Raw genomic sequence first — 18,122 nt, 5'->3', positions numbered from 1 at the left:
ATGAGAGATCATAGAATATAAATATGTGACAGCCTACTTATAAAAAGTATAAAACAAACTGGCATTTAATGTCTTCAGTCAGCTAGTTTGCTGTATTTGTCCATGAATACTGCCTACTAAGCTCTGTCCCTGATTTAGATAAATCATATATTGGAGATAAAATTACATGGTGGGTAAACATCTAGAAGTGAACCTGTCTGCTTCATTTTCCTTTGAAATAGTATGCTTCTCTCTGTTCACCAAAGTGGAGAGCCAAGCTTTGTGATATTTAGTAAACTGTAGGATGTTGCAGAATTTCCATAGTGATGATACCTTTAATTTCTCAACAATCAGCCCTTAATATAAAATTATAATTGATATAAGAATTCATATAATATAATATTGTGAGTATAAAATGAGGTTTTGACTGTTTTAGAATTTTTTGTAATGTTATTTGAGATTCACATTTTTTGAAAATATAAGTTATACTGTGAGAGTGTTCACTACTTCAGTGTTTATGCAATTGTTATAGGGAGGAGGTATGATTAGCATAGTCCTGATAATAAAGCCTTGTAAACCATCCTGTAATTCATATTAATGGTGGTGAGAAACATTCTGGATGACCTATTTTAGTAGATTAAGAAATGCATGAACAAAGAACGATAAAGCTAAAGTTATTGCACAAAAAGGTATATTTAGTTTAATAAATGTAGTACAATAAGGAAAACAGTAGCCTATTATTTTAATAATCTGAAGTTCCATAATGTTTCTCAACTATTAAATCTTTTTGAAAACTTTGTTGGATTTTTTGTTAACTATTTATGTATAGCATTGAAATAAAGTTCCTAGTGCAATGATTTTCTCAAGTCATATTAGATCCCTCTCTTCTCTCCCCTATCCCAACATGATGACCCCATTGTTCTGTGAGAGAAAACACTTCTTTTTCTGATTTGTTAATGTAATAGACATAGAAACAGATGATTAATTCACATTCATTCATTCATCCAATACACATTTATTAGGTGCTTTACAATGTTCCTGATATTTGGGTCTTGGGAATACAAATGCACAAGTGAAACATTCTTGCCCTCAAACTTATGTTCTGCTGGAGGTGAGGAGTAACTTCATTGAAATACAAATTTCAGAATTAGCAAAAAATAATTTTTGGGTGAGTCAGAATCATCATAAGGTTTCCAGTAAACACATAAGGCAAGCTGTAATTCACAAGAATCACATTTAGGATATCCCCAGAAAAAATGTCCAGCCAGACTTTGAAGATCTCTAGAGGAAGAAAATGTCTTGCTTCCCCCAATAGTCCATGCTATTTTTCAATAATGAATCATTACTATATTTTTGCATCGATCCATCCTAAATCTGTCTCTACCATTTATACCTCTTGTTCCCATTCTTCACTATGAGACTAAGCAGGTAATTCTAATCTATCTCCCATATGCATCAATCTTCAAATATTTGAAGGCCTGTGATAGGAGGAAAGGATTCTCCCTTGAACACTTGAATGTTGCTGATTTTCCTTTCCTAAGTCTCATCATTGAACATACACAGATTTCTTCAGATTGAGCAACCCCAAGAGCTTCAGTCTTATTCTCATATGGCTTTTCTTCAAGGCCATTTATTACCCTGAGCATAATATATCTATATATATTCTGGTTAGGACAGAATACAATGAGGTTTTCAACTCTTATATTCTAAATTGGGGCTTCCTAAGTTTCATTCACTTATGACTCTTGTTCATCTGAGAAATGTTTATGCAATCTCAGGCATATAGGTATATAAAATCAGTATACAAATAAAAGATTTACTGATTATAAATTATAAATGAATTTATAACAATTCTTTGGTATACATGTAATTTTACTATCCTTTAAAGAAGAAACCAAATTTACATACTAATGAGATGGATGTACTTATTTATTTTTACATAAAATTAAATCATGGTGAAATGTTTGATGTTTTACTGTTGCCAAATTTTTCCACATTCATAAAGATTGCAATCCATACTTTAAGAAGCATTGTTCTATATTGTTCACTGCTATTACTGAACCTTCAGATCACAGTAATATTATCAATTAATAATATTAATGAAGCAAGCATCTATTATGCACCTATCATGTTCCAGAAATTCTACTGGGTTAGAGTGGATCACTAATATAGAAGATATTTGAAATACAACATGTGAGGTTTGAGGCTTGAGATTTGGAAAGTGGGTATTGCTTTCTATGAAGAGGGGTTTCCTCTCACAGATTATCTAGGTCATCTTGTAGGACGAGGGGAGAGGCAACTGCTATTGTTAAAGAAAGCCAAAAACATTCTAACACGATCTTTATTCCCATGCTATACTTAAATAGCAGAGTTTTGAAGAAAACAAGAGGTTCTTGGGGGTCAAATTGAGGACAGAACATATGTAGGCATAGGAGTCAGCTACTACAGAGGCATTGACACAAGAGATGGAGTATCATGAGTGAAGAATGACAAGAAAGCCAATCGAGCTGAAATGCAGAATGTGAATAGGGAATCATAGATCATCAAGCTGGAAAAGTTGGTTATGGCCAGGTTGGAAAAGGCTTTAAAAAACAAACAGAAGAAATGATGTTTGATGCTAAAGGAAACAGGGAGCCACTGAAGTCACATCTTGATTTGTAGTGTATTTGTGGTCCATTAGAGTTCCAAGTCTGTGTTGTTGTTTTTTTTTTTTTTCAGATGAATTGCTATTTAGCCATTTTTATTCAATTCAGTAAACATTTATCAAAAGCCTTCTATGTGCCAGGCACTATGCTAAGCACTCGGGGTACACTAAGAAAAAGAAAAACAGTACCTTCCCACTGGGAGCTTGTGATCTCTTCCATAAGTCAAAATCAGGCAGAGATATTGATTAAAAATGAAACTATATGATTGTGTGAGTCCTTAATAAAGGAAGATGTTGGATGGAGATTAATTGTCTGCCCTCCAGTTATCCAAACAGAAGGGAAAATCAACTTAGGGTGAGTTGGGGAAGTGCTATCAAAATCTGAATCAATCCACTTGTCTTGGGTGGGGGCATGGCATTTGGCAGAGTTCAAATCCAACCTCAGTTTTTAGCTGTGAGATCAGAGAGAAATAACTCAATTTTTGTCTGCCTCTGTTTCCCCAAAGTTAAAATGGAGGTAATAATAGTACCCACTTCACAAGGTCGTATCAAATGACGTAACATATATAAAGTACTAAGTACAAGACTTGAAATATAGTAAATGTTTTCTAAATGATTATTTCCTACCTCCTTTCCTTCCTTCCTTTTTTCCTCCTTTCCTTACTTCATTTTTCCTTCCTTTTTTGGATCTCACTGCTATCCATTTAGTTATTCATCTCTTCCACTTCCATGTCACCTATAAATTTGATATGTAAATCTTTTGAAAATATTAGATATCATAGGGTCAAAAGTGGCTAGATTTCCAGAACAGTCTAAGACTGCTTTCTTCAATAACATTGAGACAATAATGATTACTCTTAGGATCATGTTCTTCAAGCAATTTTAAATTCAACTAACTGTGCACTTTCCCATATCTTTCCTTCTTATTTAAAAAGATGGACATTATGAAATGCTTTGCTGAAAATATCCTGAAATATTGAGATAAACTATCATTTCTAAAAATGAATAGTCATTAGTTTTCAGGCTAATTTTGTCCTGAATAAAACAACTTAATTTATCTCTGGATTTTGGTTGGCCTTCTGTATTTATATCACGGTGCTTACTTCAAGAAGTTTGCAAGTACAATATAACTGGGAACTCAATACATAATTATATATACATAAATAGGAGTGATTACCTTGATATTGGAGGGAAATGATTTCTGAACCAGTGTTGGCAACAAACAAAGGTTCCACTATTTAAATCACATGTTTTAGAATGTTTCACAAAATCCTACCTGCCCCCAAATATTTTTCTGTAGTATCTAATATTATTATCCCATCAATCTGGCCAGAAATTACAGTTTGTCAAAGCCATGATCTGGGATGGGGAAACTGATATATATTGCTTAGGGAGTTAGAAAAAGAGGAAAAAAGAACTTGGAAGTCAGAGGAAAATATGTATGCCCTATTCTGGCTGGATTTCTGGGAATGTGGTAACACCATATTAGTCAAGGGGCAGAGCAAAGATTTTTTCCTTTATAGTATTGTGCATACCTTTGACCCAGTGAAACCATGACCAGAGATCAAAGAGAAAAAGGACTTATCTGTACAAAAACCCTAATATAGCAGCTCTTTCCATACTAACAGGCACTCTTTTAGCTTTTAGTTGTTTATCAACTGAGAATCATAATATGTATATACAATGGAATATTTTGCTGTAATAAACATATTTTGGGCAAAGACAAGGCAGGATTTTTTCTTTGACTATGCACATGTTACACACACACACACACACACACACACACACACACACACACACAAATAATTGGGGGAAAATATAGTAATTCCATAGGCCTATATACATGGGATAGAAGATGTGTCTAGTCAACTTAGCTCTATTATTCCTTTGCAGACAGAAAGCAGTTTTAAAAGATTTCTGTAATTGAATTAAATTACAATTCATTTTAAAGAGCCATTATTGAAGTGAGAAAAACAAAAATCTAGTATGATGGCAAAAAAAGAATAAAATGGAGCAGAATACAATGACTTATTTCTGACATGGAATTATGGAAAATCATGGATCACCTTTGGGTGTCCTCAAACCCACATGCTCCATTTTCAAACTGATGTCCATTTTACTCCATATGGGTTTTTCTCATTTCAAAACAATGAACCACTAAGTTTGGCAAAGTGCTGATCATAACTAAAAGTTAGCAGTAAGGCATGCATTGAAGGAATGAAACAACCCTGTCAGAGCCAACAGAGATCAGAGAACAATATGAGATCATGAATTATTTATTTTCTGAATTCTATTGATGAATTTAGAGTTACCACTACATGAGAAAGAACACTTTAAAACATTTATGGATTTGGTATTTCCCTAAAAACTTAATGAATTAGAGGGTCAGCTTGGCCTGTGTGAGTCTTTGGTATAGTCTTGTTTATTTTCTGTAATAATGGAGAACAGTTATTGTATAAATAATTCAAAACCAGAGATCATTCAAATATCTAATTTTTATAACACCAGATAGGTTCAGGGGAATAAGAAGGAAAATAAAATTAGAATGATGTCTCTACACATTTCCAAATCCTTTTTGCATAGCATAGGGTAGGAGTTCTTAACTTTCTTTGTATCATGGATCCTTTTGACAGAGTAGTGAAGATGAGATCTTTTTATGACAACAATTTCTAATAAAATTTTTAATGCATAAAATAGAGCATATTGCATTATAAATGAAGCCTATTGTGTTATGTTGAAATATGGTTATAAAAATAATAATAAAAACAGTTCAGGAATACCAAATTAAGCAACTTTGGCAAGAGTCAGGTTAACACTTTCCTAATTCACCCATACCTATTGAGCTGAGGGAAAACAGAGAAACACAATGAACATTGTCATTTCTATTTAGTCTGAAATCAAAGTACCAATTCCTGGTCACACTAGTCATTTTGAGGCTTTGATACCACTCCTTGCTCCTGTCCTGGTTGCTTACTTTTCTTGGCCAGTCACTGAGTCTCCTTAGAGTACAACTTTTTTTATCTATAAAATGAATGGATTGGCCATCTCTAAGATCCACTCCAGCTCTAAATCCTGTGATTGTTTTGAACTGCTTCCCAGGATATTTGTCATGCTTGCTCTGTCCTAATTAGCTACTGTTGTGGATTTTCCTCTTCTCTTCATTCTTCTCTCTCTTGTTACCTGTCTGCTGACCATTTAAATGCCCATTATCACATCCACAGGGATAGAGACTGACAGGGAAATGAAAGAGTTGCACAGTTCTAATTTGTCAATGCTATTACTTGTTAATTTCTAGTTAAAGATTTGGTTGTGAGTAGGTAGAAAGTATTCCTCAAGGTAGGGTTGGAGAAAATGCTTGGATATCAATAATCCATGATATCCTTCTTTCTCATTATTGAAGATTTATATAATTGAACTGTCTTTTAAAAAACTAAACTAGGATATTGTTATTATTTACTTAAAAGTTTTAGAACGTAAAATTTTTGAAATGTCAACTTTTCTTTAAAAGAAAAAAGAGAATGATCTTCAATAAAAGAAAGAATATTTCAATTCATAGATTATATACATTATACATGTGCATCATATTTTACATTTATATATGGCTACATAAAATTAACATCCTACTTGCAAGAAAAAAGCTCCCCAAAGCCACAAACAAAAACATCCAAGAGAGTTTTATTCTCTCTTAGGCTGAGTTTTAGTAAAAGGAATGATTTTCATGGTTCCACACCATAAGACACAGGTTCTTAAAAGTAAGTATCCATTTTACTTATTGATTTTCAGAAACTCTCCAGTCCAGTACTCCAACATTTCATTCTGTTTCTTCCCTCATGCCCCACTGCAGAAAAAGACAGGAAAAATAAATAGAACTATTCATATTTTTGCTTGATTAAGCTATGAAGTAGAGAGCAGATTACCTCCAAGGTTGATGGCGAGCAACAGTCAACATGTGCCTTTGAAGTAAGCAGAAAGTATTTATAGACAAATGAAGATTGCTGTTTTAATCATTAAATGAGAATTATGAAGAGCAAAAGTAAACAGAAGAACTTCTGAGGATTCTCACCCTATTAGAAATCATAGTAGAAAGTGAGAATGATTGCAAATCAAAAAAGAGAGCATCAAGAACAGATGGACTGTTATTTTAAAACTGGATTCAGTGTAATGTGAACAATGAAGAGTAAAATATTTTTGAAGTCAGTGTTGTTTAATATTTTGTTCAAAATTCCCTTGTTGGATTAGTATGTTATATATAATAACCTACAATGAATTAAGGATTTTTTTTCACAATTTCAGTAGGACTCAATATAAATTAAATTTCTGATCTGAGTTTAAAAACGTTTTCAATACCAGTACCTGAATTCTCTAGCACAGTTTGGAAATCAATAAAATAATCAATCATTGACATTGATTAAGTATGTATTGTATCTTAGACACTATGTTATTGCTGAGTATATACAGACAAAAATTAAACTGGTCTGTTACAAAATAAATACCAGGTGAGATGGGAAAGAAGAAGAGCACATGGGAATGTAGGTGAATCAGAAAAGGCCTTGAATAGAAAGTGGCGCTTGAGCTGAACTTTGAAGGAAAGTTGAGATTCTAAAAGGTCGAGCTGAGCAAATGTAGGTAGTTGAGACAGTAGGCATCTATGCAGTATACTGCACAGAGCACTGCACTTGGAGGCATGCAGCTTCATTTTCAAATCCTGCCACAAATACTTAAAAGTTATATGACCCTGGATAAATCCTTTCATTTCTCTCATACTAAGTGTCTTTGTAAAATTAAAACAGTAGTAGCATCCATCTCACAAAGATCTTGTGATATTCAAATGAATTAATGCATATAAACCACTTTTGAAATCTTAATACACTGCATATTTTAGATGGTATTACTGTTATTCCAAGATGACATCCATCTTGTGCAAAGGCATAACTGATGGTAAGAAAGCTCGATTGGCCATACCTTAGAATATAGGAAAGTTAGTCATGTATAATAAACCTGGAAAAATAGGTTGGAGTCAGGTTATGAGAGTCTTTAAATGTCAAATAGAAGACTTAGAATTTGATTCAAGAGCTCAGAGTGAAGTATACTGAGGAGAGGGAATTGTCAAGCCTGAGCTGTGGGAACATCCTAGTTCCAACTGGGTAGGAGTGGATTTAAGAGGGGAGAGACTTATTCAAGGAAGTCAAGGAGGCAATTATTGTCATGATTTAGGGAAGTATCATCAGCCCTTCCAAGTATGTGGAATTTGGAATTTGGAAACGAAAGAAATAAAGACACAATAGAATGTAAATAAGTCAATATGTAACAGCAGGGATCCTCATGTGGCTACATATTGACTCAAGTTGCAGCTCCAATTTTTGTCTGAAATCAATATCACTCATTTAGAGCATAGATGGAGACTAAGGGGCTGGACTAGAATCGTGGCCTTGAGAATGGAGAGATGAGGATAAGTGAGAGAGATATCGTGGAGGTAGAAGTGACAAGATTTGTCAACTGATTGGATAGGTGGAAGGTGAATGAGTACTCTGGGTAATTCCCAAGATTGCAAGCCCTTGTGACTGGAAGTATGGTAGAAACAAGGACATATGTGCTTAGAGGGGGAAAAATTAGCTTCATTTTGAACATATTGAGCTAAAAATGCCTATGGAATATCTGGCTATATCTAGCTAATAGGCAACTATCTATGGTGGACTGGAACTCAGAAGAATACAGAATGCTTTTTTATATTTGTTTGTTTTCCAGATATTTCTTTAAGCATGGAAACCTTTAAAATATTTAACTTGTATGCATGGAAACAGTTCTGAAATATATATATTTTTTTTCTAGGTTTTTTAATGAGCTTATATTGGCCAGAATTTAAACATTTCTTGAAGTGTGAGCATTATCATAGTAATACCTCAACCATCTAGAGCAGTGGTTCTCAAACTTTTGTTTTCAATATATTTATCCTATTAAAAATTAATGAGGATCTCTCCAAAGCATTTTTGTTTATCTGGATTATATTTATAGACATTTACCATATTGGAAATAAAAACTATTTTTGAATTTGTAGACATCTAAAAGAGTTTCAAAGATCCCCAGGATTCTCTAGGGGATTTTGAGATTTTGAGAACCACTGAGAGGGAAACATTTTCAGTATCAACAATAATAGCTATCATTTACCTAATGCTTTAAGATTTACAAAATATTTTAAATATATTATCTGATGTGATTCTCATTAGGTGCTATTGTTTCATTGTTGTTCATTTGTTTCATTATTGCCTGATTCTTTGTGGTCTCACTAATATTATCCATTATAAAGTGTAATATATGTATTTGGAAAGATTTGACTTACTTTCAAGTTTGATTTTCAAATTTCAGTTCTCCATAGAAATTTTTATTTTAGATTCCTAATGAAATATTTGCATAAAACAATGAAAGCTTTTTTAAAGAGTTGGAGTCAACATTTGTCCTCAGGTATTTCTCTTAATGTTCATTATCCTCCCTTGCTACTCTATAACCTTATTGTAAAGGTATAAGATCATGTAAGACTCCAGTAATCTTAATTTTACTTAAGTCACCATTTTGATACAAATGAATACTGCTATAACCCAGGATGTTAAAAATACAATTTAATAACTAAACATTAACCCTCTTATTAAAATTAAACAAAAACCTTCTGCCTCATACTACAAGCTAATTTTTCATAAAGGTGGGGCATTGAGATAAAATTCTATTTTCCACAGAAAGCTAATATACAAGAAATAGACTTTAAATGAAAGTGTATCTCATCTAGGAAAGCAGACGACATTGTTTTATGGGCAGTTGGAGGTTCGAAGAAATAGCAATCACTCAGCTACCAGAGGAATAAATTAAAGCTGGGGGCAGAGAAAGAGAGGGAGGAAAGAGGGTGAGATGAAGGATAATACAGGAGGTAAGTTGAGAGGAAAATGGCTCATGAACCTGCTCATCACTGCACAATAGGTTGACCGCAGAAAGGGAAACAGAGAAAATTGCATCTGGCTTCAGTGTTTATGTTTTTGATAGAAATGTGCAAATCATTCCCTTCCCTTCCAGTGTTGTCATGGTCCATCACGTTAGTCCATTTTCACCTTGTGAAGGAATTCTGAATGGGCCTTCCTGCTCTGGCAGCTAATTAATCTCTCCCAAGCCTGTTCCTGCAGTCTGTCTGCCTGGGATGCCCCTATACCTTAAGCCAGTGATTCATGACAAATGTACTTTTTCCCCCTTCTGTGTAGTGTTCTCTTCCCTTAAGCTAAATGAAGACACATTCTTCCTCTTGTCTTTTGAAAACTTCATAAATTTTAATTCCTCAGGAAGATATTTGTAAGTTACTAGCAAAATGAACATCCCTTAAAATTGCTTCAGTTTTAATGAAAACCAACAAAACTCAATATGTCACAGATAAGACTTAACTCAGTGTTTGGGAGACTCTGAAAGAAAGTATGAGAGAGAAAAGATTTTAGACTGACTATCAAACTGAAAGTTGGCCTCATTGTTATATGCCTGTGAAATCTGGACAATCTACCAGCTCCATGCCAGGAAACTTGATCGCTTCCATTTGAATTATCTTAGAAAGAATCGGAAGATCAGTTACAGGATATGATACCAGACAGCAAGGTCCTTTCTCAAACTAAACTGCCAACCATTCCAGCTTTACGGCAGAGAATGAAACTCCACTGGGCCAGCCATATTGTTTGAAGGACAAATATACACTTGCCAAAAAGACTATGAAGAGCTCACACAGATCAAGCATTCACAAGGTGTTAGCAAAAGCAATACAAGGACACTTTCAAGGTCTCTCTTAAGTATTTTACAATTGGTTGTATGACATGGGAGACACTGGCACAGGACCATCCAGCATGGCGTGCCCTCATCATAGAGTACAGGGATGGTGCTGTACTCTAAGGGCAAAGCAGAATTGAATAAGCTCAGAAGAAATGTGAGATGCCCAAAGTTAGAGAAGCTATCCAAATGTTCATAGGGACTATTTGTGAACAACTTGTGGGAGAGCACTCAGAGCTCCTATTGGTCTGATCAGCCACAATTGTATACACTAATTTGACTTTAACACAGGGATATCATTTTGGTGCTCTTTGAGAATGGAGGGCAACAACATTAATATCAATCCTATATATATAAAATATAAAGAATATTTTTCATATATATCAAAAGTGATAACCATTAAGCATAGATACTATTTACTTGATTGTTTATGTTGCATATGGACATTAATTTGTTTTGATATTAAAATTTTATACCTAGGTTCAAATCTTATCTCTGCTAATAACTGTCTTTAAGACTGTCAAATCATAGATCCTTTATGAGCCATAATTACTACACCTGTAATGTGAAAGTGTTGAACACTATGAATACTATGACCATTGTGGTCCTTTCCAGATCTACATTTATGATTCTATGAGCTTATGATTGTTTAGTAGAATTGGGTGGAATTTTTGTTTGTTTTGTCTTTCTATATCTCTATCCAGCACTCACAATATAAGTGATATCTCAAGGCTCTGCCCTCGGTTCTTTTTTTCTCCTTGTACACTGTAAATCTCTTCTTGACTTCTGTGGCTTCAGCTCATACCTCTGTCCAGTTCAATGTTAAATTTATGTTTCTGTCCTTTCTATCTCAGGCAGCAAAATGGTGGAATGAATAGAATGTAATTAGGAAATACTGAGTTCTAATTCTGCCTCAGATATTTATTAATTGGATTATCCTCATTTAGCCTTTCTTAGTCTTAGTTTTCTTCATCTGTAAAATGGGAATAATAACAGTATCATAGTATCTTCCTCAATGGGGGACCAAATGAGATAAGAGAGGTAAAGCATTTAGTAAACCAGCTACCTTTCTTATTGAGTTCTATATCAACATTGACATTTCCATTTTGTTCTTTAATGGTACTTCAAGTTCATGACATTTGAAATAATCTTCCTCACATACCGTCTCTACACTTTATTTAAAGAAGCTTTTTCTTTTAAAATATTACTTAATTTTCCCAATTACATGAAAAATGTTTTTCATTGCCTTTCTTTAAATTTTGAGTTCCAAACTCTCTTCCTCTCTCCCTTCCTCTTTTTCATTTAGAAGGCAAGCAATCTGACATACATTATACTTGTGTAGTCATGCAAAGTAAATTCCCATATAAGTCATTCTGTAAAAGAAAACAGAGATAAAATCTCCAAGAAAAATAAAGAAGCTAAAGCAATTGAACTGCATTTAGATTCTACCAGTTCTCTCTGGAGATCGACAGCACCTTTCATAATATGTTCTTCAAAATTATCTTGGATCATTGTATTGCTGAAAATAAGTAGGCAGTTCATAGTAGACCATCATATAATGTTGTTGTTATTGTGTACTGTGTACAGTACTGTGTACTGTGTACTGTGTTCTCTTGGTTCAGCTCATTTTATTTTATATTAGTTATTTCCATGGTTTTTCTGAGAGTATCCTGCTCATCATTTCTTAAAGAACAATACTAAACCATCACAATTATATACAAAAACTTGTTCGGCCATTCCTCAATTGATGGACAGCCCTTCAATTTCCACTTTTTTTGCCATCCCCAAAAGAACTGCTTTCAATATTTCTATATACATAGGTCATTTTCCTTTTGCTTTTTATCTTTTGGACATCTAGACCTAGTAATAGTAATGATTGGTGAAAGGGGATGGATGATTTTATAGTTCTTTTGGCATATTTCCAAATTGCCTTTCAGAATGGTTGTATATAGTTGAATACAACTTCACTAGTGATACATTAGTATTTTAGTTTTCCCATATGCTCTCTAACATTTATTATTTTCCTTTTCTATCATATTTTAAAATCTGACAAGTATATGGTGGTACCTCAGTTGTCTTAATTTTCATTTCTTTCATCAATAGTGATTTAGGGGATTTTTTATAACTGCAGATGGCCTTAATTATTTGGTCTGAAAACTACATGTTCATATCCTTTGACTATTTATCAATCGAGGAATGACTTATTTCTATAAATTCAATTCAGTTTTCTATATGTTTAAGAAATGAACTCTTTATTAGAAAAACCCAATATGAAAATTATCTTATATACTACAACATATTTAACATATATAGGACTGCTTGCCATCTAGGGGAGGGGGTGGAGGGAGGGAGGGGGAAAAATCGGAACAGAAGTGAGTGCAAGGGATAATGCTGTAAAAAAATTACCCTGGCATGGGTTCTGTCAATAAAAAGTTATCATAAAATAAATAAATAAATACATTTTTTAAAAAATTGTCCTATTTTCTTCATGTTAATCTGCTTTCCCACTCTCCTTTTTACCCTGTCCATTTTCAAAACTGTTTTGCTTCTTTTATCTCCCCCAAACTACTCTTACTTATATTGGCATTTCTCTCTTCTCTTATATTCTTTCTTTCCTATTTCCTATATGTTAAGATAGAATTGTGCATCCAAGTGAGTGTATATATTATTCCTTTGAAACTATCTTAATTAGAGTAATATAATTGTGTTCCCCTATCATTCCCCATTAATGTAAAATCTCTTTGGGCCTCTTTCATGTCAGATAATTAATTCCATTCTGCCTCTCCCCTTTCTCTTCTCTCAGTGCATTCTTCTTTCTCATCCCTTAATATTTTTTAGATAATGATATTTTCACATTCAACTCATTCCTCTGATTTCTGTTTAAGTATAATCCTAATTGCCTAAATAGAAAGTTTTGGGGAGTTGGAAATATAATTTTCCCATATAGAAATAAAAACAGTTTAACCCTATAGAATTCCTTATGATTTCTATTTCGTGTTTACACTTCTTTGATTTTTCATTTTGTATTTGAAAGTCAAATTTTCTATTCAGCTCTAGCCTTTTCATCAGGAATGTTTGAAAGTCCTCTATTTCACTGAATATCGATTTTCCCCTGGAAAGATTTATACTCAGTTTTGTTGGGTAGGTGATTCTTGCTTGTAATTCTAGTTTCCCTTTCCCCAGAACATCCTATTCCAAGTTCACTAATCCTTTAATATAAAGGCTGCTAAATCTGACTGTGGATCTAGGATATTTGAATAGATTTTTTTTTAATCGCTTACAGTATTTTCTCCTTGAGCTCAAAGCTCTGGAAATTAGCTATAATATTTCTGGAAATTTTCATTTTGGGAACTCTTTCAGAAGATGATTTAAGATTACATGACAGTAGTCAGTATAGACATTATCCCAATAAAAATAGACAAGGTGAAACATATCTCAAACCAGTATTCTTTTTTTTTTCCATTCCCTAAAATAGAGCTTTGTCTAAAGTATGAGCTCATGATGTAATGTGGTCCTTGACCCATCCTAAATTCCCAGAAGTGTTTGGATATAGATGGGCTGATCTTTTTCTTCCCTTTCATATTGCTCCTTCCCAAAATGTCCAATGCCTACTCATATTTCAAGGCCAACCTCCAATCTTTTCTCTTCCATGAAGTTTTAGTTGGTTTTCCCTGCAATCATTTATTCTTAATTTGAACATTTTTCACAGAATTTTCCAGTGTCTCTGTAGAGTCACATTTGAAATGACATATTCTAGTCCATTAGTGTACCTCTTCACCAATATCTTACCCATGAGCTCTTTTTGTAGGACTCCTGGGTATGCTTAGGAGAAGATGAAAAGAAAATCTTTATATTCAGCATTAGAAGACTATAAAAGAGAGAAGCAATGACTTATGGATGCTTTGTTATCTTTTTCCTAACCACCTTTTCTTCTAAAGCATACCTCAAAACTAAAAATTAAAAAAAAAAAACAAAGAGGTAAACATCTGTTGTTACTGATAAATTGACTGGTTTTCATTAAGCTAAAAACATCCCTTAAATAAATTTCCAAAAGGCACAAAATGACTACAGGCCTTTATGGTTAGTAATTTTCTACAGAAGTTATCTATCAGGTTGGTTTAGGGGAAATAAACTAGAAAAATCTTTGGAAAATATAAGATCTCCTTTTCCTCTCCTCAACTTCTGATTGACTAATAATAATGGCCATTTATTACAAAATTTTTAAAAAAAAAGGGTAAATAGAAAAAAAATGCAGTGTGATTTTGGGATGAAAACCTATTTTTTTTAATGTAATGTTATTTTGTCATTCTTTTTCATATTTCTTCTCATTTTGATTTTGTTTTGTTTTGTTTTTAATTCTCATATCTAGGGAAAATCCTTTCAACATTTTCCATTTTACTTTTGCTCTTACCTTTCCCACTCTTTTTTTTTTTTTTTTTGTTCTTCATCTACAGTGAAAGGTGCAGATATACATTACGCGGTCACACAGACTCGGTCAACAGCATTGAATTTTTTCCTTTCTCCAACACTCTTCTCACCGGCTCTGCAGATAAATCTCTGTCTATTTGGGATGCTAGAATGGTAAGTTAATTATTTGATATCTTTGCAGATATCAGGATTACAATTAGTGTCTCCCTGCCCCCTACCCCCACCCCCCACAAATGGTATGTGTAACTAATGGACAAGCAAGTAAGGGAATTGAGTGTGGAGTGCTAAGTGGATCCTTGGACCTGTTTCTTAGACGATTATAGATGATCCATTTCTGTATATCTTTGTCAGGCAAATGGGAAGACCACTTTTGAGAATGACTGCTTCTTTATTTATTGATTGATTCATTTATTAAAAATATGGATTCAGCATTTGTTGCATGAAAAGTATTGTGTTAGATGTTATGAGAGAAATAAAAATAGAAAACTTTATCCCCCAAAGTGTTAAAACTGGAATTTAATACAAGAGACTCTGGGAGAATACACAATGAAATGTGTTCCTGAAATTGGAGGAACATTAACTTGTAATGCAATGTGATTTCCAATGTTTCACTCATGTGAGTTTTCCTCCTATTTATACAAACCACAATCTCGGTATGTCTTCACTATGTTCAATACTTGTACGTCTCCTCCCACTGATCTTCCACATGTGATTTATTCAACATCTCATTCTTGTCTGTATTTTTAAACCTTTTATGGGCACTGGGGCCACCAGTGGGGGTCTAGATGCCTACCTAAGAGGGGTTGCCCACCCCTCTCTTTTCATTCTGCTTCTTGCTCTGCTCACCTTTGCCAATGATATATTTCATAAATATGCAATGTAATTTTCTTTTTGCCACTTGTGCATAGATCGTCATAGAGTAATGAAATGATCCACAGAAAACCTTGCTCTACTGGGATGGAACACTTCCCATGAAACCTAAGTAGCCAGGCTATGGAACTTGACATGCACATTCTGAAAGAAGAACACCAAGCCAGTTAATAAGGGCTTTCTTAGTCAGTCCTATACAATGTTAAATATCCAACAACCCACTGGCTTCTATCTTATATTTCCTCACGTAATATAATAGAACAGGATGAACATAGAAACTACTTGTAACTACTGATTTTTGCTCACTTAAGAGTGTGCAGTCCATGGTTAATGCTTAGGCAAATGTCAATCCTAACAAAACCAAGTATTGCTATGTCTCATGATTTAATCTGAACACTGGGGATGAGTATTCAGCATCATACAGAAGCTGAAAATGTGATGAGACTTTATCTACCAGTGTAGATCATCACCGTCATATCTGCTTTTTCAGCCTTATGGAAACTTCCAGACTAGATGATCTCATCATGCTTCTTCCTGACTCATTAAACTTCAATGGCTCCCTTCTATCCCCAAGATAAAATAGAAACTTTTCTATTTTTACTTTTTAAAAACATTTTTATTTAAAGTTTTGAGTTCTAAATTCTTTACCTTCCTTCCCACCTCTATAAGACAGCAAGCAATCAGAAGTAGGTTGTACATGCATAAATATGTATAACATTTCACTAATATTTCACTATTTTACTAATTCATTAGTAGTCATTTTGTACAAGAAGACTTGAATAAAACAAAAATTGAAATAAAATAAAAAATTAGCATGCTTCAGTCTGTTTTCAAACAATATCAGTTCTTTCTTTGGCGACAGAGTATGGTTTATCGTTAGTTTTTTGGTATAGCCCTAGATCATTGTATTGCTGAGAATAGCTAAGTCATTCTCAGTTCCTCACTGAACAATATTGGTATTACTGTGTATAAGTTTCCTTGGTTCTGTTCACTTCACTTTGTATCATTCACATATGTCTTTCCAGGTTTTCTGAAATCACCCTGTCTATCATTTCCCATAGCACAATAATATTCCATTAAAATCATATACCACATCTTGTTTAGCCATTTCCCAATTTAGAGCCATCTCTCTCATTTCCAATTTTTAGCCACCACAAGAACTATAAATATTTTTGTACAAATAGACCATTGCACTTTTTGAGATATCTTTGGGATAAGGACTTAACTGTGGTATTGCTTGGTTCAAAGGGGATGACTTGTATTTTTCTAAATTTTATTCAGTTCTCTATATATTTGAGAAATCAAGTCTTTATCGGAGGAATTTGTAAGATTCCCCTCACCCACCAATTTTTTGCTTTCCTTCTAATTTTGTTTTTTTTGTTAATTTAAAAAAAATAATCAAAATGACCTATTTTACATTTTGTAATTTTCTCTGACTTAGTCCTAAATGTTTTCCTTATTCATAAATCCTACAGATAAATTATTCTATGCTCTCTTAATTTGCTTATTATATCAACCTTTATTGAAAATCATGTACCAAATTTTGATGTTTTGGTATGCAATGAGAGATTTTAGTTTATATCTAATTTATACCAAACTGTTTTCTAGTTTTCCCAGCAGTTTTTGTCAAATAATGAGTTTTTTGTATGTTTCAAAAGCTTGAGTCTTTGGTGTTGTTATATACTAGCTTACTATGGCCATTTACTGTAATATGATTTGTACCAAATTTATTCCATTGATCCAGCATTTTATTCCTTAGCCAATACAAGAAACTGTTTCTAGACTGGAAGATGTTTTCGTATGTTCCATGGCATATGACCACAAAGCCCACATACTCTTATTGTCCCTTATTTCCATTTAGATTTTAATGTAGGTAAATTTCATACACAGTAATTTTGAAAATTATTACATATAAGAAACTTTCATACCTATAAAAAGTCTATATAATATCAAAGAGAGTAACAGCAATCCAGACAAATAGGAAAATTTGTAACATTTTAAAAGTTTCTGTCTATTTGAAAATTACATAAAAAATATAAACAGGAGTATTAATTTAATTTTGCTTAATTTTATGTGCATTAAATATTATTTGGTGATAAATTGCGTCAAATGTATGAGAAATTTATGTACCAAATCTATTATATGACCCAACTAAGCAAAAACATTGTACACTACATTTTCTTCTCTTTAATTTCCCTTTATTTCTCTTTCTCATCTTCTAATTTGTTTTCATAGTAAATTTATGAGACTATTATTCTCAAGTTATTCAAGTTAGCGATTACCAGTTTGTCTTTCATTGTCTTTTTCAACTGTATATTTGTTATATTGTATTTAATTTAAAATGAAATTGGATTGCAATTTGTATGTGAATATGTATTTGTAATCCAGGTTTTACTTTATGACTGAAATTTTT

At 33.2% G+C, this 18,122-nt stretch overlaps 1 protein-coding gene across 2 annotated transcripts in view; it reads left to right on the top strand.

Annotated features, from left to right (window-relative positions):
- Positions 1–18,122, top strand: part of SPAG16 (sperm associated antigen 16) — a 1,154,057-nt gene that overhangs the window by 670,233 nt on the left and 465,702 nt on the right. For both annotated transcript variants that reach the window (XM_051983613.1, XM_051983614.1), the window contains exon 13: positions 14,866–14,992. In XM_051983613.1, the coding sequence (XP_051839573.1) occupies positions 14,866–14,992 (127 nt within the window). The remainder of the gene's footprint in view (positions 1–14,865; positions 14,993–18,122) is intronic.

The sequence above is a fragment of the Antechinus flavipes genome, chromosome 3, assembly GCF_016432865.1.
Source record: "Antechinus flavipes isolate AdamAnt ecotype Samford, QLD, Australia chromosome 3, AdamAnt_v2, whole genome shotgun sequence".
Lineage (NCBI taxonomy): Eukaryota > Metazoa > Chordata > Mammalia > Dasyuromorphia > Dasyuridae > Antechinus > Antechinus flavipes.
Note: the sequence above shows the minus strand (reverse complement) of the source record. Positions and strands in the feature narration are given on the sequence as shown.